General features: G+C 31.9%; 1 protein-coding gene and 1 long non-coding RNA gene across 6 annotated transcripts in view; both read right to left on the bottom strand.

Annotated features, from left to right (window-relative positions):
• Positions 1-610: 610 nt before the first annotated feature.
• The window catches only part of LOC143242690 (uncharacterized), a 59,505-nt gene continuing 35,274 nt past the window's right edge, over positions 611-24,841 (bottom strand). The window contains exon 3 of the long non-coding RNA XR_013023144.1: positions 611-1,456. This is a non-coding gene — a long non-coding RNA (uncharacterized LOC143242690). The remainder of the gene's footprint in view (positions 1,457-24,841) is intronic.
• LOC143243077 (anoctamin-1-like) lies at positions 13,497-20,720 on the bottom strand. Of its 5 annotated transcripts, none has more exons than XM_076486814.1 (5): positions 18,865-18,989; positions 17,060-17,194; positions 16,494-16,638; positions 15,195-15,277; positions 13,497-13,589 (listed from the first exon to the last, which is right to left on the bottom strand). In XM_076486814.1, coding segments are annotated over exons 1-3 (225 nt in total). In that variant the 5' UTR covers positions 18,867-18,989; the 3' UTR covers positions 13,497-13,589; positions 15,195-15,277; positions 16,494-16,550. The 5 variants fall into 5 exon arrangements, 2 of the variants coding, with proteins under 2 accessions (XP_076342929.1, XP_076342928.1); XR_013023856.1 differs by lacking the exon at positions 13,497-13,589 and adding an exon at positions 20,459-20,720 and having other exon boundaries at positions 14,955-15,277; positions 16,933-17,194; positions 18,984-19,227; XM_076486813.1 differs by lacking the exon at positions 13,497-13,589 and having other exon boundaries at positions 14,927-15,277.

The following is a 24,841-nucleotide window of genomic DNA, read 5'->3' as shown; positions in this document are numbered from 1 at the left end:
CCAAGATTCTATGACTCAGGTTGGAATTAAGGGGTTGTAGTACCTATATCCTATGTTGCTGGCTATGGCTATTAGACCACAATATGATATGTGTATATATATATATATTTACTGTAACCACAAAATGTTGCATTTGGCACCATCAGAATAACAACAAGAAAGTAAGCAACACTTAAGTGGGCAGATTCTCTTCTCCACTTGAATAAGTCCAAAAGGTAACACCTGAGGCTCAGAATGATGGGATCCTATATGCCATACTCAACAAAGGAATAGAATTCATCTGGTTTGGAATTATGAACATTCATTCTCAGTCCCTAACCATGTAGGTAAGGTGTATTCTACTTAACCCTGGAATTATGTGGAACCTGCACTCAACCAAGGACTTAGAATGGAACTGCTTTGGTTTCAGAATTACAATATAGTGAACCAACTTCCATGAATGATAACTGAAACTAGTACTGATCAAAGAGAAGGGTTTTGCACTCCCCAACTAGATAACTGTATGCAAAATATGAACCAAAGTTATGAGTAGGTTTCCAGTAAGGCTGGAGCCACTCTTACTGAAATATGAAAAAAAACATCCAGGAACCCTAGAAGGAGGACCCTGACTATGCTCTCTTCTCAAAGAATGATTGAACACACTCAAAAACTTTGGTTGAAAAGCCTCTTGTTTACCACAGATTCTCAAGCTCTACTCATGCAGCCTGGGGTGATAAAAACAGAGCTCTGGAAACTGTGCAATAGGTGAATCAAGTTCCCTACATTTTATTCAAATCAATCACAATTTGTTCAACATGAAGAATAGCAAGATTAGCTGTATTCATGAATGTTCACGAGTGCCAATCCATAATATCATCTGGTAGGTGTCTAAATGATCTTACAGGACATCTCATTTTGACAGAACCTGTTGTATACTGGTGGTAGTATTATAGTTAAAGTAGTTACTAGTATGAAGTTGAAAAGTGAAAGCATACCTGCCTCAGAAGCACTCACCCCAGAATGGTATACCATGGAAAATAAAAGGACCTTGGAAATGAAAGAGTATATGACTGAGGAAAATACTCATTTCTGGTAAAAGCCTAGCAGATGTGGTAAACAAATCTACAGGAAGTAGTAGAAAACCATCAGAAGAGGAACTGGCAAGATCATGTAAACAACAAGATAGGAAAGTAACAGAAGTATTCCACATACCAGCCGACACAATGTCTTCAAAGAATCACTGAATCCGGCAGCTAATGACACTGGAGATTGAGAAATAGCTACAGTGTCAACAGATGTTAAGTATGTTTTGGAATTATTATACAGTACTATGAATAAACTGTGAACAAAAAAAACATTTTAAAGAACATTTTGACAGCTGAACTTTTATATAACGAAAAAAACTGACAATGTTACACATACTTCTTCTTGTCGATATCCAAACAATGAATTGTAATGTCCTGGATCCCCAACAAACCTGTTGCATCAAAAGATAAATTTTAACATAAACAGCTGTCTTCACATGTAACTTAAAAATAAAAAAGTCAATTCTGTATTGATGAACTATTGACAATTACTTGATTGTCCTTTTTCATTTTTATATCTCTCAAAATTTCAAAACTAAAATGATGAGTTTGTGGGAAATTAAGCACAAAGCTACACATTGGGTTATCTGTGCTCTGCCCACCACCAGTATCAAAATACACAATAGGTTATCTGTGCTCTGCCCACCACCAGAATCAAAATACACATTGGGTTATCTGTGCTCTGCCCACCACCAGTATCAAAATACACAATGGGTTATCTGTGCTCTGCCCACCACCAGTATCAAAATACACAATGGGTTATCTGTGCTCTGCCCACCACCAGTATCAAAATACACAATAGGTTATCTGTGCTCTGCCCACCACCAGTATCAAAATACACAATGGGTTATCTGTGCTCTGCCCACCACCAGTATCAAAATACACAATAGGTTATCTGTGCTCTGCCCACCACCAGTATCAAAATACACAATGGGTTATCTGTGCTCTGCCCACCACCAGTATCAAAATACACAATGGGTTATCTGTGCTCTGCCCACCACCAGTATCAAAACCTAGTTTCTAGCAATGTAATTTTGCAGACATACTGCTGTGTCATTGGGGGAAGAAGTACAAGTTTAGGACATTTTGAAAATATAAAGAATTCTATGGCATTTCAATAAGTTATTATAAAATTTTCAATCACCATTAAATTCACTGTAAACACAATCAATGGAAAAAAACATTTTAGCTAGTTTAGTTATTTTAGTCAAAATAACATGTAAGTTTGTTTTCTCACCAAGATATTACTTGCTAACCAATACATTGTTTAGAGGTTAAGGGATCATCTGAAAATTCATTTCCAGCATCTTCTGTTATGCTGCACTAGACCTTAAGTGCCAATCAGCACAAATCACCAAATACATATGTGCCATTTAGGAAAATGTTTCATCAAAACAACTGATTACCATCTAAGGGCTGGGACTAACTTCGACCAAAACTGTTAAGTAGCTGGATAATTATAATTTGTGAAATAAGCATTGTTACACAATATGTCACCTATATAAAAGTAACCTGTTTTGATCAGCTGATTGAATAACTTGGTAAGCAACACAAAATCATTTCACATTCTATTTTACAATCACAATTAAAAGAATAACAACAAATAAACATCTATAAGAAACTAATTTCCACACTACCACAGTCTCAACTACCCACTGCTACATAACTACAAAACACTGAGTGTTAAGTATAACACTCAGACTTCAGGAAATGTCACACGATCGTATGCTATAATTATACAACTTGCACTTTCTGAAAGAAGCTTGTCTGCTATTTGAAATTCATGAAAATTCTCTGATTTTTCAAGTTCTATAAAACATTTTTTCTTGACTTTCCACAAATTTCATGACACATACAGAACCTGTATAAACTTTATTTTTTATTTAAAATGAAAACTTGTTACATTTAGATTGGTACATCAATAAATTATATTATTCAGTTTAGACATTAATATTATGTGCAATATTTATAAATAAAGAGCCTCTCATAATGCTAAGTTTATTTATAAAATGAACAAACAATAATGTGTTTCAATATTTGATTACTTACATAAAATCTGAATTTGAAAGGAAACACTCTGTTTCATGGTGTTACAAGTTTGTTTTTATTGCTTAAGACATATTTTTCTTGCATATGAATTGTAATAATATCTTTGTATAAAAAATAAAACCAACAAAAGTAGAAAAAATAAACACATAAAGGTAAATACAAGTTTAGCACATTGCATAATTTAAACATCTACACATACAGATATTAAAATGTTTCAAAAGTCATGTTACACGTGATTTTTAAGCACTTCTACCAACAGTGATAAGTTAGTCTACAAAACAACTTAAAAGATTAAGTTTTTATAACTATGTATTATTAGCTGTCTTTTAGTATCATTTATTTTGAGTACTTTTTCACTGTGGATCTTGTTATACTTTGTAAACTACTACATTTCATATTTTAACAGAAGTTAACAAATTACTCACCTTCCTATGAAGAATGTAATATAAAAAACTGATGAATAGTAGTTTACAACCTTCAACATGTACATCTTCAAAGTCAAACTATTTTCATGTTCAGTCTGAGTGTGATGTATTTCTATATACAATATTTCAGAACAGTATTAACTATTTTACAAAAGGTACATCTTCAAAGTCAAACTATTTTCATGTTCAGTCTGAGTGTGATGTATTTCTATATACAATATTTCAGAACAGTATTAACTATTTTACAAAAGGTACATCTTCAAAGTCAAACTATTTTCATGTTCAGTCTGAGTGTGATGTATTTCTATATACAATATTTCAGAACAGTATTAACTATTTTACAAAAGGTACATCTTCAAAGTCAAACTATTTTCATGTTCAGTCTGAGTGTGATGTATTTCTATATACAATATTTCAGAACAGTATTAACTATTTTACAAAAGGTACATCTTCAAAGTCAAACTATTTTCATGTTCAGTCTGAGTGTGATGTATTTCTATATACAATATTTCAGAACAGTATTAACTATTTTACAAAAGGTACATCTTCAAAGTCAAACTATTTTCATGTTCAGTCTGAGTGTGATGTATTTCTATATACAATATTTCAGAACAGTATTAACTATTTTACAAAAGGTACATCTTCAAAGTCAAACTATTTTCATGTTCAGTCTGAGTGTGATGTATTTCTATATACAATATTTCAGAACAGTATTAACTATTTTACAAAAGGTACATCTTCAAAGTCAAACTATTTTCATGTTCAGTCTGAGTGTGATGTATTTCTATATACAATATTTCAGAACAGTATTAACTATTTTACAAAAGGTACATCTTCAAAGTCAAACTATTTTCATGTTCAGTCTGAGTGTGATGTATTTCTATATACAATATTTCAGAACAGTATTAACTATTTTACAAAAAGAATATTAACATACAGAAAAAGGTTGACATAAATAAAAAATGTTTGATAAACTACCTTAACACTAATGACAACCAATTGATAATACTATTAAACTCATCATTTCATGTCAGAGGTTTTTAGAACTCTTAGGTGAAACATTAAGTTCTATTCTTCAAATCAAATCTTTAGAGTATAAATATCTTGCTGTCTGAAAGTGTATTATTTCTTATTTACAAAATTCATTATCTTCCTCAGTTATAAATATCAAACTTTCTAAGTCTGGTTCAGGTCCAGCTTTCAAGTTACTCTGCTGCTGTCACACAGAGCAGAGAGATTTCTGCAATGTAGTTTTGCACAATTAGAAATACTATGACCAAATATTTTTGTATTGAGGGAGAGGAAGTCATAATAAAATACAAATCATAGGAACTGAAGACGAATTTTCCATATTCTTCTTAATTTGTCCATGATCTAAATAAATGTTAAGCCTTATCTTAGCTTCCACCATTTTTGTTGTTGTTGTTGTCAGAAGTAGGATACCAATGACTGTTGATCAAGACACTTGTGATCTAGATACACTAGTTTCCATAAAATTAGCAAACACTATTTCTCAAATCATTAGGAAACACATGTTAATCTTTAAATCAAAACGATCAACTTCATTCCATACTGTAACAGAAAAAAAGAGCTTTAAATTCTAGTTTTTACAGTGGAAATATCTTTTTATGGTAGTTTTTGTACACATCTTTAGTACTCTTTGACAATTTTAAAATATACAACATGCAGTAGTGAAGCCAATTTATGTAATATCTCTACAAAAACTGGCTGCATTAATAAGAGATGTTTTATTATTAATTTTAACATGATTCTATCTCATATTTTTATTTCAAAATGGAATTCCATATTTTAAAATTTGTTTTATTAGTAGCCTTCATACACAAGTGTTGAAGTTATAAAAAATTATGTTAAAACACACATATATCCTTAACATAAAATGCATGGGGTGGTTTATTGGACGAATGCCATATTACAGATGTAATGTTCACTATATTTCTGAATTTATTATGGATATCTACACAAGATGTTGCAAGCTGTTAGTAAAATGTACAAGTCTGCTGTATGCTAAATATCAAATACACTGCAAAAGTATTTCTAATCAAGAAAGGATGGTAAAAATGAACATGACAATATGAGTTACATATTAACATGTTAATGTTTATGAAAAGACTTAAAATACTATATCCATGGCACTGTTTGCATATTGTGCTTGCATTGCCTTTAGAGCCTCTGAAATGTATATTTACAAGTTTTCCTTTTCAGTATCCCTGTACACTGTATATGATATTTTATCCCTGTACACTGTATGTGATATTTTATCCCTGTACACTGTATGTGACAATTTATCCCTGTACACTGTATGTGACATTTTATCCCTGTACACTGTATGTGACATTTTATCCCTGTACACTGTATGTGACATTTTATCCCTGTACACTGCATATGATATTTTATCCCTGTACACTGCATATGATATTTTATCCCTGTACACTGGATGTGATATTTTATCCCTGTACACTGTATGTGATATTTTATCCCTGTACACTGTATGTGATGTTTTATCCCTGTACACTGTAAATGATATTTACTCTTCTTCACCATGAACTGTCACTAAATCAAATACATAAACCAAATTAAAAGTTACAAATAACCATCTAACTATCATAAGTATACTTAAATACTAAACAATTTTCATGTATTTCTGTATATGTTAGCAATGAGAACAGTTTCACTACTTTGATCACAAGACTATATGGTATTACAACTAAATATACTTTACAGTGTTTCACACTGATCCACAAGTTTATTTAACAAAACACTCAGATTTGAACAATAATAAAACTAAGACTGGTAAAGTGATAAGAAAGTATGCTCTTAGTGATGTTTAATATACTTATACATAATTACTTGTTTGTTTGTTTTTTGGAATTTCGCACAAAGCTACTCGAGGGCTATCGGTGCAAGCCGTCCCTAATTTAGCAGTGTAAGACTAGAGGGAAGGCACGTTATCATCACCACCCACCGCCAACTCTTGGGCTACTCTTTTACCAACGAAAAGTGGGATTGACCGTCACTTATAACACCCCCATGGCTGGGAGGGTGAGCATGTTTGGCGTGACTCGGGACATAATTACTTTCTTATGTTATTTTATTACATTCTGTACAAACAGAAAGTTAATTAAAAATTTAGATAACATGCATAATGTGGCATAAATTAATATTCTAAAGAAATAAGTTCTGTTTTGAAAAGTGTGCATAATTTGTATTCATTCACCAATAAAATGTGTATGTTTTTTCAAGATGTATAAATTATTCTGATAAACTTTGTATGACTGTAACGGTATTTATCTGGCACTAAAATAAATAGAGATAAAAACTTTTGCAGTCAGATTCTGGTTAAAGTTTGTTATTCTAAATGATGAACAAAATAACCTATGTCCATTTTGGAAATGCCAAAATTAGAAACAGGTAAAACTTACACAATTCAGTAAGGAAGGTGGCTATTCTTCTATAAATCTAGAAAAGGTTAACAGTAAGTCAGTTGTTTCTACAATTTTACTCAACAATGTAGAAAGGAACAACTAACCCCTAATTTTGTAAAGGTAAAACTTTAAAAAAAAATTAATAAATACACAAACATTATTCAAAATTTAATACAGAAAAACTATTTAAGGCCATGTTGAACACAAAATACAAAGAACTACATGACTTACAAAAACAAAAAAGGAACCCAGACAATCAACTGGCATGCTGCATTAAACCAGAGATTTACAGACTTATACAACAAAACATAAACCAAATCAATACTAAGAATGGCAGAAACAAAAAGATCTGCCACAACAAAAAACTAGAAAACTATGATGCAAACAACAGAAAAGACACCAAAACGACAAACCGTTGACTAACCTCATAATTAATAGATCTGACTGACAATTAAACACAGACGAGATACATCTACTTAACAAAGGAATCAACTTTGCAATAGCACCTAGGAACATTCCAACCATAGAAATCAAAACGTGTTTAGAAAATCTATGCAGGAGACTTGTGATACTTTCTACAGAGAACAAATCAAGGAAACAACCAACAAAAAGAAGATAACTAAGATAATTTTATTGACATCCAACAGTCAAACTTCCCAGGTAAAATTAAAATTTATATTTTCCAGAAACACCTAAAAACAACATCTTAAATGATTTTTTCAAACAATTTTCTCACAAAACCATCAACATAATTTCACAAAACAGAAAACTAAAAAACAATCTTACAAAAAGAGGCATTAATTCCATTAAAACCTAAAACAAGACAAAAACATAAAAATTCTAAAAGCAGATAAAGGTAATGCTATAGTCATAATGAACACGAATGAATACATCCAAAAATGAAAACATCCTATCAGACACGAACAAATTTAAACCAATACACAAATCCAACAAAGACACGAGATGCAACTTAACAAATTACTACTAAAAATGGAAAAAGCCAACACAATTTCACAAACACTTTATTCCATTACGACCAATAATGTCCACATATGAATTATTTAATTACAATCTTGGTAAATACATAGCATGGGCATTCTCCAAATATGAAACATCAGCCTAATCTAAATCAACTTAATCATAAAGTCTTAATGGCCAGTTTCGATGTTATATCCCTCTTTACAGAAGTTCCAACCACTGAAGCCTGCAAGATAGCCTTAGAACTCTATATCCACGACCCTAACCCAACTATAGACATTGCCAGCAACCAATTAGCAACCCTCATAGAATTCACCACGATAAAGACAAACTTCATGTTCAACAACCAAAACTATATACAAACAAATGGCCTAAGCATGGGCAACCCAGTATCACCAGTTCTAGCCAATATTTTTATGACACAAGTTGAAACACAAGCAATTAACACAGCATTACATCCACCACTATACTGGTACAGATATGTAGATGACACGGTTGTGGAATTCAAATCTACAGAACACCTACTTAATTTTTTCAATCACATTAACTCTATACATCCCAACATTAACTTCACATGTGAACAGGAAGAAAGCAATCAAATATCATTTCTTAACCTCAAAATTACAAGAACCAATATACAATTCAAAACAGAAATCCACTCAACAATCACCCATACTGGACTATACATTCCTTGGCACCCAGCACATGAAACAAAACAAAAACTCAACATACTAAGAAACCAAATAAACATAGCCATAAAACTATGCTCACCAAATAAAATTAACGATAAATTTTACAAAATGAAAAAAATACTTCATCAACATCAATAAGTTTCCTCCACAAACCTTAGAAAATATTATACGTACACACCCAGACAGAAAGCAAAATCAACCAATAAAAGTAAATATATCTCACGAATTAAAAAAGTCACAAAACCATATTCTGCTGTATACCATATATTCCTGACATCAGCAGACAAATAACCACCATTTGGCAGAAACTAGTAACAAAATATGACATTCCAGTTAATACCAAAAGTATTCAAAAACCAGGAACAAAACTGAAGTCTATTCTATGTAAAAACTACTCTGACAAACACCACACCAACATTATTTATAAAATACAATGTGATAACTGCCACGACTTCTATATTGGAGAAACAAATAGAAAAATGGAAACCAGATTCAAAGAACATAAAAATCATCTACACACGTTTTCAAACACTGCAAGTCAAATAAACACAAAACAACCAAGAAAACACTCAAATACTAAATAAAGAAACAAACATAAATAAATGCAAAATTAAAGAAGCCTTACTTATACAACAACTTAAACACAAAATAAACCAATATAAAAAAACGCCTTGATACCTATATTAATATAATAAAATAAATAAATTATATTGGACCAAAGTATGTCCCTACCAAGTTTCAAGATAATCTGCCAAGATATGTAGGTATGGCAGTCGATTGAAAAGGGTTTGGAAGAAGATGAAACAACAGAAAAACTGTATCTCTCTTATGATGATGAGGAACCCAAGTGAAGTAAAATGTATCTCAAGATGGCTGCTATGGGTATTAAAACTCTTTTGTTATCCTGAAGGCCTAAGAGACCTAAGAAGGTTGAAACATTGTTCTCTAATTTATTGTAATAAAAGTTTTAATACCCATACCAGCCATCTTAAAATACAGTACACCTCTCTGTGAAGACATAATTATGAGAAATAACTGTCTCGAATGCTATACTACAGAAAATTGGAAACTGGATTCACTGAAAATAATAAAAAATCCTCCCAAGTTTACAAAGTGCATCTTTTAAAAACAATTTTACTTTAAACATAGAACAAAAAATCAATGACCATGAAGTTATAAAAATCATCTTAATTTTAGAATGCAGCCTTACTCTAAAACAGTACCACCTATGGTACTAGGATATCTCTATTAAGCCTTTTAGTGATCTCTAATCATTTGGGAAAAAATAAAAAAACCTTTAAAAGTAGACTTATTCTTGAAACACCACTGAAAACCTTTCTTGTAAATAGATTGGACCACCAAAAGATTGATAATAAGCAAAATACATAATTTCATGATTGTTGAGACAAAATTAAAATTTGCCTACTTAATCATATTATTTTTTATTCATGTTATTGTTACACAAAACTACAACAAAATCGACTGAGCATTTTGAACCACAACATTGACAGATATGCTATATGGAATACTGTGAATGTCCATGACTTACTTAAAAATTAATTATTTTTCAGTGAAAGATGTGTTATGTGGTTATAAGTACATAACAGATGCAAAACTGTTCTGAGTGGACTTACGTTAAACAAGTTTACACAAAACCTTGATAAATAATTACTTCAAAAACACACAACTCGTTATTTAAGGAGATGTTTTAAACACTTGTTTTATTTGAAAGAGCTGTTTTTCTACTGGAATAATTTTATACGTGCCTAGTGGGGGTCATGTCTCACTCTAAACGCATATTTTCTCATTGCTGTGCATTAAAAAAATCAACATAGGAGATAATTAAAAACTACATATTTAAAATCCACAAATAGAGAAAATAAAAAAATGTAAGCAAATAAACTGTAGATCTATTGCTGACAGTTTACACAAGCAACAACTCACCATTTTGATTCCACTATAAAATTATTTCAAAGGATATTTATTGTGTTACAGGACTCCACTGAGATTTCTGCAAGAAACTGACAGTACTTTTAAACTTACTTCCCCATCCTTAATTATGTCACAGTATGAAATTTTCAAAGTTCTTCATTTTTAGCCATCATAAAATCCAGTGTTTTACTAGTATGTATATCAGTTGGAAAGTACAGCTTGTGCATTTCTAGTGTTTTTATTGAAAACATCCACAACAAAATTAGGGGATTCTGATGTTGAATATTGTTATTCAAGCCACTGTTGTTCATTATTACTCAAGTTTATTTCCCTGGCAATATGTCAACAGGTGTTTGACACTAGATGATTACCATAACAGATGTTGCTATTCAATATCACATTAGAAATTTTCTACTGTCTTTTGTACTTAGCAGAAGTCACAAGTACATATTCAGTATTTATTACCACTGCATATATTACTCTTTCATATAGCTATTGCAATTTTAAATAGGTAGTTGTGGTAAATGTTATTGGTAATTGGCAATTTAGCAAAGTGTGCCACTGAATGAATTATTTGTGTTGCCTTATTCTAAAAAACACTTGTATACAGCAGGTTGTTGAAGATCAAACATATTTGTTATGTAAACCTATCAAAGTAAGCATGTGACTGTGTATGTTTATGTTGCACTAACCTTTGTTGTATTATATTGAAAGAAACATTATTCCATTGTGTTGAGATTCCTTTGTTGCTGTTCATATTTTGTTACATAACAGTACAAGCTGATGGAAGCTAGTCATTAAATTTGTGATCATACAATCTTTACCTTCACAATGGTCCTTTCAGAACAATTTTACAGTTTAATCACTGATGTCGAGAAACCCACTTGTTGAGAAATTTATATGCAAAACGGCTCGTTTGGGTTGAGAAAATATTTTACATAGAAGAGCGAACAACGTTTCGACCTTCTTCGGTCATCGTCAGGTTCACAAAGAAAGAGGTAACTGACCGGAAGCTGACCACATGTTTGAAATGGTTGTGTAAATGTGTGTCGAAATGTAGAGGCGGTATTAGTAAATGAGACGTTTTGCATATAAATTTTACAGTTTGTATGTTACAGGTGTATACCAGTAAATATGTTTATTTTCTCTTGTACATTTGTTATTTATTTTTAATATGTGGTGGATGAGTGGAACATAAAACAGAAGTAACAGTAAACTGTTAAGAAATATGTAACATTCAATTGAATGCACATACACTTGTGAAGTTTAGAATGTATTCTGTATAAATGAATATAAAAATCAACTTAAGTAACAATATAATTAAAACTCATTCTAGACTGTCAGAAAAATAAAGAAACAACATGAATCAAAATACAGAGACTGTATTGTCAAGCCTATAGCTAAAGTCTCTAAAAAAATAAATAATTACAGCTGGAAGTAATGTCTGTATTATTTTTTTAAGCTATAAACCCTCTTTTAGCTCCATGCCTACAGTACTTATCAAAATAGTTTGTTTATTTTTTAAGAGTCCCGAGTTGTCAGCTTGAAAATACAATTTTTATATTTTGATTCAAATTTTCCGACGATCCCTACATCGCTTCCCAAATTAATAATTTTTGATAATAATGTACACATACACATACATACATATTACTGTATATAGATAAGTTTCTCATTCCCACTGAAGACCAAACACTGTTACTGTGTTAAATAAAGTCTTCATTACCTATTGAACCTGTTTCTAAACTTCATTGTTCTCAAAATTGGTTCTTCTTTAAATTTGAAATCTTAAACGTTTACATAACTTTAGTGTACACACCTATATACTCAAATTAATTCATAAATAAATACTCTCAAGTAGTAACATCACAGACCAGGAAAATATGGTGTGTGGTACTCGTCTCTTCCAAAAGGAAACACATGGTTCATTTACATGTTACAGTGTACATCACAGAAGCATTTAGAAAACACATCAGTAAAAAACTAAGTAATAAATTTTCATAACTTGTAAGAAATAAAGTTCAAACACGTGGCCTTAGAAAAAGAACCAGAACTGATAAAAAACTGTTGTAATATTCCTTCTGAAGTTCAATTTACATTATTTTTGAAGGAGATAATAAAACCACAAATTAGGTATTGGAACATCTAACCTGTTTTTTTGTTTTGTTTAAAAAAATGGATAAAATTTAATGAGCTTTAAATGATTTGCTTTATTTTGAATTTCACACAAAGCTACACGAGGGATATCTGTGCTAGTTGTCCCTAATTTAGCAGTATAAGACAAAAGGGAAGGCAACTAGTCATCACCACCCACTGCCAACTCTTGGGACACTCTTTTACAAACAAATAATGGGATTGACCATCACATAATAATTACGAGTCAAGTGCCTTAACCACCTGGCAGCCAGGCCAGGAACTTTAAATAAGAACATTTCAAACAAGCATAAAAGTTGACATTTTAAAGTTTCAATCTCAAACAATGTTCTATCAAGATCTTTTAAACTTTTATTATTAACATTAATTTTTTATACTTTAAACTATATGTGGTGCATTTATACTGAATTACTTTAAAAAAAGTTTTATCACCTTCTTTAAATTATACCTTTGAAGACCATTTACCCAAAATAACTGTATTTTTCAAGAAGAATAAGGCATTTTTTTAAATTTAATAATTTTCAATACTTTTAAGAAAAAATTCATACAAAAGATACACAGCTTGTTAATTTTGTTTGATAGAGTATATTTAGTTACAGTTTTGTTGTAAAACCAACACCAAACACTTCTACTGTCATCATAAAACTTACAATCTGAAAATCAACACTATCATCATCAACAGATAGATCTTGTATAAAAACAAAACAAATGGAAAAACTGGACAAAAAGTCAGATTTTTGTTTTGATGTTTATTGTAAATTGATAACAGTGATGTTCTTACCCCTGTTATAAATTTACTTTCCTTTTCTTTAATGTTGATAACTTAGCTAAATATTCTGGCCCTGGATGTTCCTGGTGATATAAAAACAAACCACATTATGATCAAGAGTTCAGGTAAAACATCATATCTGTGTGTTATGAAATTTACATTTTTAAACATGTATTTTTGAGAAACTTTCTCAAAAGAATACCTCTAGAAAACATTCAAATATTATTTTTATAAGACAAAGTTTGGAAAGATGTTCAAAGTGAAATACTAGAGAATAGCTGTAAATATAATACTGGAAACAAACAAAGTTAAAGGTCCTGAACACCCAATCAAGGCAGGAAAACAAGGTCATTTACCCATCAGGAACGTCAAACTGCATATGTCACAACCTTTACAGAGTTAAATTCAAAATGTAATTAAGCTAGTTTATTATCGATGTATACAAGTAAACTTTACATCACAATGTAATTACTGAATCAAATTTTAATTGTATTTAAGTTCTTAGATTCTCCCTTCTTCTATAATTTACTTATTGAATGATTTTATGTAAATTACAGTGAATTCCTTCTAAAGCAGCCACCTTCGGAACTGAGACAAACTGGCTTGATTAGAGGGGTTCCACTGGACATAATTAAGGATTATGTAAACAAAAAGGGACTGTGATTGAATGACCACTTTCAAGGGTGACCAAACCTGGTGGATGGCCACTTAGAAGGGTTCCACTGTAGTTATTACTCAGACAAGGCAAAAATTTTACAGCTTTCTATTTTATTTATTTATGATGTCATACACTAGGAAATTAGAGTCATTTGGCATGCACACCAATCACAGCCTCTCTTTTACAAGCTACCAATAGTTCTCTCAGATGTTGTATATCCATAGACTTACTGCTGTACTAACAGGGGGCATATAGTGTGGTAGTGCCATTAGTAAAGAACAAAAACAGATGCTGGTAAACAGTACATTTTATGTTTTTCATGAATATTCTTTATTTATTACTATAAAAGTAACTAAAATGAAAAAAACAAAAAAGTTGTTGGATTAGCTAAAATAAAGAATAACAATTAATTATTCTTCATATTGTTTAATGTAATTCAATAGGGTAACATGAGCTGAATGTTCACCAAGTGATTTAAAACTTGTGATGAAGTATTAATAGTTACATGTGGTTCAAAAGTCGATAAAACTATGAGATTAAGAATAAACAACAGATGTCACAAGTTTTTAGTTATTTAGGATAAACTATCACAGTTTAGGGTCACAATTTGCTGTCATTCTAGCACAATAAAAATGTAATTTACAATTATTTCATAATTTTTATGATGGTTATGAGGGTGTTTAAATTGACTGATCATTTAGAGTTATAGTTTGTAAAATAACAGATAAAATAAACTTTTTACTGACAGCAAACATCTGATATTTATTAAGGAGGTTAAAAGAACAACATAAGTGAAATTTGAAAATTTGTAAATGAAGTATTTTTAATTTTAACATAAAAAATCACTTTGTAATCAGAACAGTCAACACTCTGACAACAAAAAATTAAAATATTTTTATGATTACTGTCAAAGTTTGTGATGACACAACTAGTACCTTCAGAATCACAGTTGGTATACTGCCATGGTTAAAAGTTGATGTTAAATACACAAGCCCATTGTGATAAAGTTAGTTACTAAGGTACACATTACCTCTAAAGTATCAAAACTAGTCATATCCCAGTGGTGGGTAATTATTTCCAAATACTTTTTCCACAATTCAAGAAATATTACAGCTGAAAGTAAATAAAAACAAAGTGAAAGGTTTATCATCAGTAAAGACAGAAATTGTAACAGAATATAAATCACTCTTTAAACTGATGTGACTTGTGACAATTAATTCAACTATTTTTGTTCACCAAAGTGTTAGTAATTAAAACTTTGTAAAGTGTTTTCTTTTTTCCTTGAAAAGTCCCAAATTACAGATAAAGAAATTTCAAAGTAATAACATGTTTTTGGAATTATGTTGAAGTCTTTGATGGGAGATTTTAGTTACAGAAGTTTGAAGTCTTGGATGTGAAGCAAATTTGATGTGCTTTATGTTGGTTTGAAATTAAGGCCATTTCAAGTAGTGTAAATATACAATGTTGGACGTTTTTATGTTGAAGTAACCCTTTTGCTATGGGTGTCCATTACTACACATCTCATGAGGATTTTCTTAGTGAGTTACTTTCCCAAAATTCAGGTCCTTTGTAAAGGTCAGTTTTATATTACTGTACATAGTAACATGAGCACACAAGCACCATGTCATTGTAACTTCTATACTGTTATCCAGGCACAGTTGAGAGATCAATATAATAAAAATAATAAATGTATATTCAGAGAGTGGACAAGAAAAGTGACCCCCCTTAAAAATGCTGTTAATTTGTTATATATTTTATTAGATAATAGAAAAATGTGTAAAATGCACTTCATGAGATCTGTTCAAATATGATATCAAATAAATTAACAACATTTTCAAGGGAGGGGCACTTTTCTGTCCTCCCCTTGTACATAAATGTTTAATGTTATCAAATTTAAGCTATTTTATATGAATTATAGTTTGTAGTTATTCCAGAATGAAAAAAAGCATTATTTATATTAATTTCCTAATTGTTTATAGTGGTCAAATCTATCTATACAGAGTTTCATTAGCAAAAATAACAGACAAACATTAAGTTTTTTTCTGTACAAAAATGTTTGATAATTATCTGGAGGTTATAAAAATTTTCAATGTGAAATTTGAACATTTTTTGATGCATACAAATATTTTTAATCTTAAAATCAAAATTACTATGCATGTTGGATAGTCAACATGCAAAAAGAAAATAGACACAAGAAAAGCATTACTTAAAAAAGTCTTAAAACTAAATAACAAAAAATTTGATATTTTGTGCATGAAAGTTCTAACAGAGTATGAAGTAGAGAATAATATTTATTCAACTTTAACATGTAAATCTATATTATTCTTACCCCAGAGTGACATAAAAACAGCAAAAAATACAGCAGCATCAATGTCGAAAAGATGAGTTATTCTGACAAAAGTGCATGTCTGTCCTGATATTCCATATCTACATCACATAAAATGATGTTCTTGTAGTCTTCACAAATGTCCTTACTGTAAAAAAATGCAATTTTGTTTCAAGTTTATATAATAAACACAGTACAGCTGTACATTTATATCAATCATAATATACAACTATCAATTTCAATGATAATGACACATAAAATAACTGACTAATTGAAATTATGTTTAAATCAATTTATCACAAAAATTATTAAAATATTTTAATGGTTCAAAACACATCAACCAATAAAAATTAATGGTTCCAATTATTATTCTTTACAATTATTCCAGCTACAAATAGCTTGTGTGAAAATAATTAATTACGTCCAGTGATTAATCACTTACCACATTCCATCAATCACACAGCTCTAAGTAACTGATTTATCTGAGGTATAATTTAGAAAGTGATCAAACATGAGTTATAAAAATAATAAACTGTTTGGTAACTCTTTTTTCTCCCCCTTATTCAAACCTGTGAGCATCACCCATCAAGGTGAAGCACCCATACAGAAAACACAACACTCCTCCTTCTGAAGCTGGAATCAGCATACAGGTGTAATATCCAAGCCAAACAAAGTACAGGCTTATCTTAACTCCAAAATACTCCCTGAAAAAATTGAAAGGAACAAACACTGAAGTGATTCTTATCAAACAAAATATAGTGCATACAATAACTGAGAAACTCAAAATATCCATAATAATTTTTTTTTTATAAAGAGTTGTCTCAATTGTAAACTCTGACTAGTATGAGAGCAAGATGATTTTCATGCTAAAATTAATACAATTTATATTTTAATATTACATTTTCCAAATTTCATTTGCAAAGCTTCTACAATCTTCTAATTGAATATCAACTTATTTTTTGGTAAAAATGTATGTTATGTATTATTTTCTCTACACTTACACTACATGAAGTTAGGCCATTTGTTTAACCTTGTAACCAAAAAAAAAATGAAATAATATTTTTCTTTCTAAAATCCATGCAGATTACAATAAAAGCTTATCATTATTTATCCCGACTATCGTCAGGCTTGCATCAGTTAAATATGACAACTTCCTTTATACTAAGCCTATGTAACAAGTTAGGAATAACCTTATGTACACTTAGTTCAAATTACAGCATAAAATTATGTAATACACACGATCTTCATACAATATACACATATTGCAAAAAAATTAATCTATTTCTTCATTTATATTTTCTAACGTTACCTAATAAGTATTTTTTCATTTATAACAAACCAAATTTGTACATAAAAATAACAAAAATCTAGTACTTAATTGTGAATGCTGTAATTCTTTTTGTTGTCAAAGATTTAAAGTGTTGTGAGATGCTAACCCAAATTTTCAATGGTGATGTTTTTGATTTTTTTCCAAAATTATTTATTAATTTCAAACACAATTTAGAGCACAATCAATAATAAACACAAGGCATACAATGTCCTATAATTATTACAATTTAACTGTTTTTCTAACCAAACATTGTGGATCAAAACAATTTCCTTAAGCTAGTTGAAGTAAACTGAGTGACAGCCGATTTAAATCTATGTTCCGAAAAACTTCAAAGCCATCCTGTGAACGAGATGGCATTATACATAAAACAGAAGATTAAATATTTATTTTCTGATGGTTATCAATAATGTAATATCAAATGTCAAAGACAGAAAGATATTTTGTTTCTTGTGGTGAAATATTATCATGAAATGTATGTGTATAAAGAAGGGGACACACAAAGAAATTAAGTCAGCCTTCAAAACATAGTTGTAAAGTGTCGTCTAAAGAAAATACAGAAATATTCAAATTATCTTTGTTAACCTGAAGATGACATAAGAAGTTTGAAGCCTTTTGTCTACTTTATTTTAATAAAAGTTTTAATACCCACACTGTCCGTATTGAAATACATTGTTACATCAAGTAGGTTTCTCGTGATCACGAAGTACATTCTGTTGAAGACTGAAAAAAAACAACAAAAAAACCTTAACTTTATATGACAGTCTGATGGCAGAATTAGTAGCTTTCCCTATGAGGTTTGTAGCGATTAGAGGAGCTGGATATATAACAACCAAATTATCATTCTGAATGATGCTTCTTTCTTCAAACAGATAATTAAAGTAAAACATAACATAAGTTATGTGGACGTCACTCTACGAACCTAGAACACGTTTCAAAGACGAAGTTCTATGATGATATTTATTAAACATTTATAGAAATATAAAAGAACATTTCAAAAACTGAAATGTAACAGTAACAAAAAATAATGAATTAACGAAAGCTTACATTACTTATATTACCAGTTTGTTAAATGATTTGTGCTTAAGTTTTGGATGCTTTTCTTCTCGGTTTATTGGTAGTTTAACTGAGAAATGGACATTTTAAAATGCTAAGTGCAAAAGTACCTTAACAGCAAATAAAGATACACATGCGTAAAATGGGAACATGTAGTCGGTTTAGGTTCGAATTTCCGTCACACCAAACGTGCTAGCCGTTTCAGAGATGGTGGAGTTATAATGTGACGTGCAATATCACTATTCGTTAGCAAGTTGGCACTGGGAGGTGAGAACTAACTACCCTCCCTCCACTCTTATACTACTGAAGAAGGGACGGCTATCGCAGGTAGCCCTTGTGTAACTTTACGAAAAACTGAAAACAAAACAAACATATCACGATATACTTAACCAGTGTAAAAGTACTTTTTTATATAATTGTTTAGTTATGCTGATGGTATGAGATGCTAAAGTCTTGGATATTTTTTTTATAGCGTATGACCGGACAAAAAGAATTAAGAAACTAAAATAACTACACGATATTTTAAACAGATCTGGATTTTTGTAATAAGTATTTACAAACTTGAATAACTCTGGTAATCAATTAATTTTTCACAATTATTTTTATTTTGTAGTGCAGATTTCTGAATTCAGTACAATTCTATAGTGGGCTAACTGCGCTTTGCCCTCTGCGAGAGTACAGTTGAGAAAAGATCTTTCGGTAATGAAATCCAGCTATTATTACATAGTCTACAGAGTACGTCTAGAACGTATTGACAATAAGTAGTATTAGTAAAATTAAAACACTAGTGTGATTAACAGCAATAAGAACTTTTTTATGTTAACGAATCGCATCAACTGCTATATACCAATAATAATGAGAGACAAAATATTTCTGAAAACACCATTTGTATGTCCAGTCTGATACTATATGTAGTTTACGTGATTTTATCAAAACAACAAAGTTGCTTCAGACTAATTAAGACAACAATACTTTTTTCAGGTCCGGCATGGCCAGATAGTTAAAACGTTCGAATCGTAATCACAGGGTCACGGGATCGAATTTTTGTCCCTCCAAACATGCTCGCCTTTTCGCCCTTGGGAGCGTTATAATGATACGGTCAATCCCACTATTCTTTAGTAATAGTATAGCCCAACAGTGGGCGGTGGGTGGTGATGACTAGCTCCTTCCCTCTACTCTTACACTGCTACATTAGGGATGGCTAGCATGGATACTTCTCGTATAGCATTAAATTAATGAAATCAACAAACAATATTTATGTCACTATTGTCAATCAAGCTATTCACTAAACAATATTACATCACATCAGTTCATGACGTCACTCAAACAAGAACATTTTATGCGCATAGCAACAGCGATATTTCACTTAGAAACAGAAAAGAAAGTTAAATATAAGGCCTTACAGTGAAAACAAGAATAATTATATCTATGGCTATTTTAAGTGAATTAATGTACATTTACATTAGTTTACTGCTTGCTTCAGGGTCTACAGTATACCACGAAATTATACATGGTTCTACTGTTACAATAATCTGTTCAAAAGATGTTCATAATAAAGAAGGAAAACTGATAAATTGGTACACACCTCTGAATGAAGTAGTGACAAGTAGGGAGAGAATACAAAGGAAAGATGGCAGCGAATTATTGTTGACTGATGTGCAATTTGAAAACGCGGGAATTTACACATGTGGAAATGGTGAAAGTGATTACAAACATAATGTCATAGGTAAATAAAATTATTTTATTTTATTTTAGGTCTTATTTTCGTTTATTAAACCTTATTAATTTAACACAAATAACATTTAAATCGAAATCACCCTTCTCGATATTGAATGTACTTCAGCCGTTACCTATGAATTTAATGTCACCCACAATGTGTATTGATTAAAATGAATTCCCTCTATATTTACTGTCAGGAAAGCATTTGAATTAACTGACAATATTGATTATTAATATAACCATATGTTTGCGATATTTTTGTTTAAGCTCATTTGAATGCGTTGGTCAGTTATACAAAATGTGATTCTTCTGTTTAAGCAGTTAACAATGTTAAAAGTAAATATGATGCTCTTCGTAAAATCAACCTCACAAATACAATGTTTTCTTTAAACTTTCTAAACCTAAGAATGTAAGGTATCTCACTTATACAGACCATGCTCGATCTGTCTTTAGATTGTATAATATGGTTCCAGATTGTTAATACAATTGCCGTACGACTCTTATTTTCTGAATTAGCTCTACACTTATATTTACGTATACAAATTAGATATTTTAACACAAATGTTTGTTATTTTAATACTATAAAGAATTGATGGAGAGTTAGAAGTCAATGAAACCAAATATTTTTTCTTAAAATCAGATATGTTTGCAGATATTTATCCCACATTTTTCTTAATTTGTTCATTACGGATTTTAAATTAGTAGTATGCAAAAATCGAATTTTACATCTAACATATTCTTTAATCTTAGAACCCATTTGTAGGGTTTGACAATAGTAACGGAATTATTTTATTCATTATAAAATATGTATAGCATGGGTATTAAATACTTAGGTTTGTGAAGCAAGAAGATATTCCGATAATAAAAGAGTTGAACAACCACTTCAAGCGAAAATGTCCTTTGGGCTTATTCCTTTCTAAATGATTTTACACTTCTTATGATTTAGTGATTCTTATGATTTTAACCAGTAGTTAAAAGGGATTTAAATTGAAACTTTTAATTGTAATCTCATTTGTTAAAACAACACATTATCGACCATATTATTACTGACGAGGCCTCTTGTTATCACTAGAGATCGTGAAGACAGCAATATTCGTAATGTTGTTTATGAACACAAACGACAGTAAGGAGTGTAGCTTAGTGGTAAAGCGTTCGCTCTGCACGTGAAAGGTTCTGGATACGATCCCCGACACCTCTACGTGTACATTTTTAAGGCCCGGCATGGCCAGGTTGATTAAGGCGTGCGTAATCTGAGGGTCGCGGGTTCACATCCCCGTCGCGCTAAACAAGCTCACCCTTTCAGCCGTGGGGGCTTTACAATGTGACGATCAATCCCACTATTCGTTGGTAAAAGAGTAGCCCAAGAGTTGGCGGTGGGTGGTGATGACTAGCTGCCTTTTCTCTCGTCTTACACTGCAAAATTAGGGACGGCTAGCGCAGATAACCGTCGAGTGGTTTTGCGCGAAATTCAAAAACAAACAAACAAACAAATCCTATCGGCGACAGTAAATGAGCTAAAAAGATTTAACTTTCTCTTGTTTTCTTCAGTGTATGTTCCAGCAGAAAACCTCACTTGCCCTCGAGAATACCGAAGATATGCTGACAGGTGTTGTAAGTATATATTACACACAATAAGGTTAATAGTTTCCATTAAAAACAAAAAGATGAAAGACTTTTAATGTCATGTAGTTTTGATACAACAAATTTGTTTTTTGATAATAAACTCGTTGTTAGGATTATGAAAATTAACACTGGGTAAATAAATGTTCAGCTATGTACTTTTAACGGTTTTAGATCCATGTCCTCCTGGTCACTATGACAATGGATTACAAACTTACGTGCCCAGGAAAGACTCATATGGCACATTTTGCTTCTGACGCCTTTATACCTTGTCCTGAAAATAAAATTACTGATGAAGAAGGAGCTGATAGTAAAGATCTTTGTACAAGAAATGGTTTTCTTTTATTGTTGCTTTAAAAATTAAAAAAATGTTTATTTTTTGTTAAAACACATTGTTATAATGAGATACATCTTCAAAAGTTTAATGTTTTTTATTGTACAGTAAACTCTCGTTGTAACGAAGTCGTAGGGACCAAAGAGAATTGTTCGTTACAAAAGAAGTTCGTTAAAAAGGATTTTTTTTTCATTCACTAGCCAAGTCTGGTAATGGTAGGCCCTATAACTGACGGCTGTTGCAGTACCGGTAATTGGATTAAAGACTCAGAAGTCACACGTGTTTAAACACTTAAAACACATTTAATGAAATTCAAAAGGACAATTAACAGCACTTGTAAAACAAAAAATGTAAAAAAATAACATTCATAATATAGATATATGTAATTATAATGTACAGGATACAAACACCAGCAAGAACGTCTAACTGGAGTCACTTGAAATACTGCACAATGCTTTTTTGCGAACTGCTGTCCCTCTGGCACTTGGTCACAAAACGCTCCATCATGTTTAATTGAGAGATAAACTGTCCTGCGTTAGCCTGGTGTTCAAGATATCTCTGAAGTTGCAGGCACATCTCACGAGCTGCAGAATGTGTTGGGATGGGGGGGTTCCTCATTGTCGTCATCTTCACTTTCACTGTCATTTTCTGGTGTCTGTTTATTTTGCACCATGGCCACAATATCACTGTCTGTCAGGGGCGCGCTAGTGATCAGATCATTATCAGCAGTCTCGTAGTCCTCTGCTGTGCCATCCACCGTAAACCCAGAGTCATTCAGCCGTGTCAAGAGCTGGGCCAATGGTATGTCATCCTCGGGGTCCTCACTGTTTTCTGCTGGCTCTGGAGAGGAGAAGCCACAAGTTCTGAAGCAATTGGCTATGGTTGAATGCTTTACCAATGACCAGGCAGAGCGTAGCAGTCGCATGGCTTCAAGCACAGTCACAGTGAAAACACTTTTATTGTCTATTGAATCAATAAGACGCTGTAGCAGTAGGGTGCGGTAATGATGTTTTAGATTGGCGATGATGCCTTGGTCCATGGGCTGTGTCTTGCTTGTGGTATTGGGAGGCAGGAACACCAGCTTGATGGCCTTAAGTCCAGTGGGGTTGGAGTGGGCGGGGCAGTTGTCAATTATCATAAGGACCTTTCTTTTCTGCAGCACAAACTTTCGGTCAAGTTCTCTCAGCCACTCGGTGAATGGATCTTATGTCATCCAAGCTCGCTTGTTGGCTTTGTATGGTGTTGGCAGGGTTTTGACGTCTTTGAAGCAACGCGGTTTTGCTGCCTTTCCTAAAAAAAAAGAAAGAAAGAAAATGTACATGGTTAATGTCTTGAAATTAAAAATGAAACATTTACATGCCAATAATGTGAAGAAAATAATAAAATAACAACTTCTAAAGAAAACACAGGAAAATATTTTTACCTGCTTTTGACACTCACCTATGACAAGTAAAGGAAGCTTCTCGGTGCCGTCCATATTGGCGCATACCAAAACAGACAGCTGCTCCTTCGCTCGCTTCCCGCCGTGACAGGAGTCTCCCTTGATAACAAGAGACTTGTCTGGCAGAAGTTTAAAGAATAAGCCAGACTCATCTGCGTTGAAGACATTCCGTGGGCTGTAGTTTTCTAGCAGGCGTGGCAGTGTTGTTGATGTCCACTGGTTTGTTTGCTCTGGTTCTACACTACCAGACTCACCACAGATCGTACGAAATTGAATGTCGTGTCTTTTTTTGAATCGGGTTAACCACCCATCACTCATGCAAAAGTCAGTGATTCCCATTTGATCAGCAAGTTTTTTGCCTTTGCTTGCATAACAGGCCCAGAGATAGGAACATTCTCTGATCTAGCATTTTTGTACCACAGAAGCAATGCCGCTTCTAGGTCAGAATGTTTTGCAGTTCGCATGCGTTTTCTATTGGGACAAAAGTTGTCTCGAGAAGACAATATGGACTCTTTATTTTTCAACCATGTTGACAAAGTGTTCAGAGGCACATCAAATGCTTTTGTTATTTCTGTTTTGTTTTAACTTTTTTCAACTTCTTCTATTGCTGTAATTTTAGTTTCTATCGATACAAGCTTGCGCTTCGCCATGATCAATGATTAATGATCTGTTTAATTTGACTGTGATTAGCCTTTTATAGGCCACAGCATGCAGGCTGCACAGGCATAATCTACTCAAGCCATAATCTGAAAACTTTATATCTAAGCTAATTTTTGCTGGGAGGGCGGGTGAGTTGGGGCGGGCAGGGGTTTAAAGTGTTATTGACCATAATTGTAAAAACATTGGTCCGCTAT

The sequence above is a fragment of the Tachypleus tridentatus genome, unplaced genomic scaffold (genome assembly GCF_004210375.1).
Source record: "Tachypleus tridentatus isolate NWPU-2018 unplaced genomic scaffold, ASM421037v1 Hic_cluster_2, whole genome shotgun sequence".
Lineage (NCBI taxonomy): Eukaryota > Metazoa > Arthropoda > Merostomata > Xiphosura > Limulidae > Tachypleus > Tachypleus tridentatus.
Note: the sequence above shows the minus strand (reverse complement) of the source record. Positions and strands in the feature narration are given on the sequence as shown.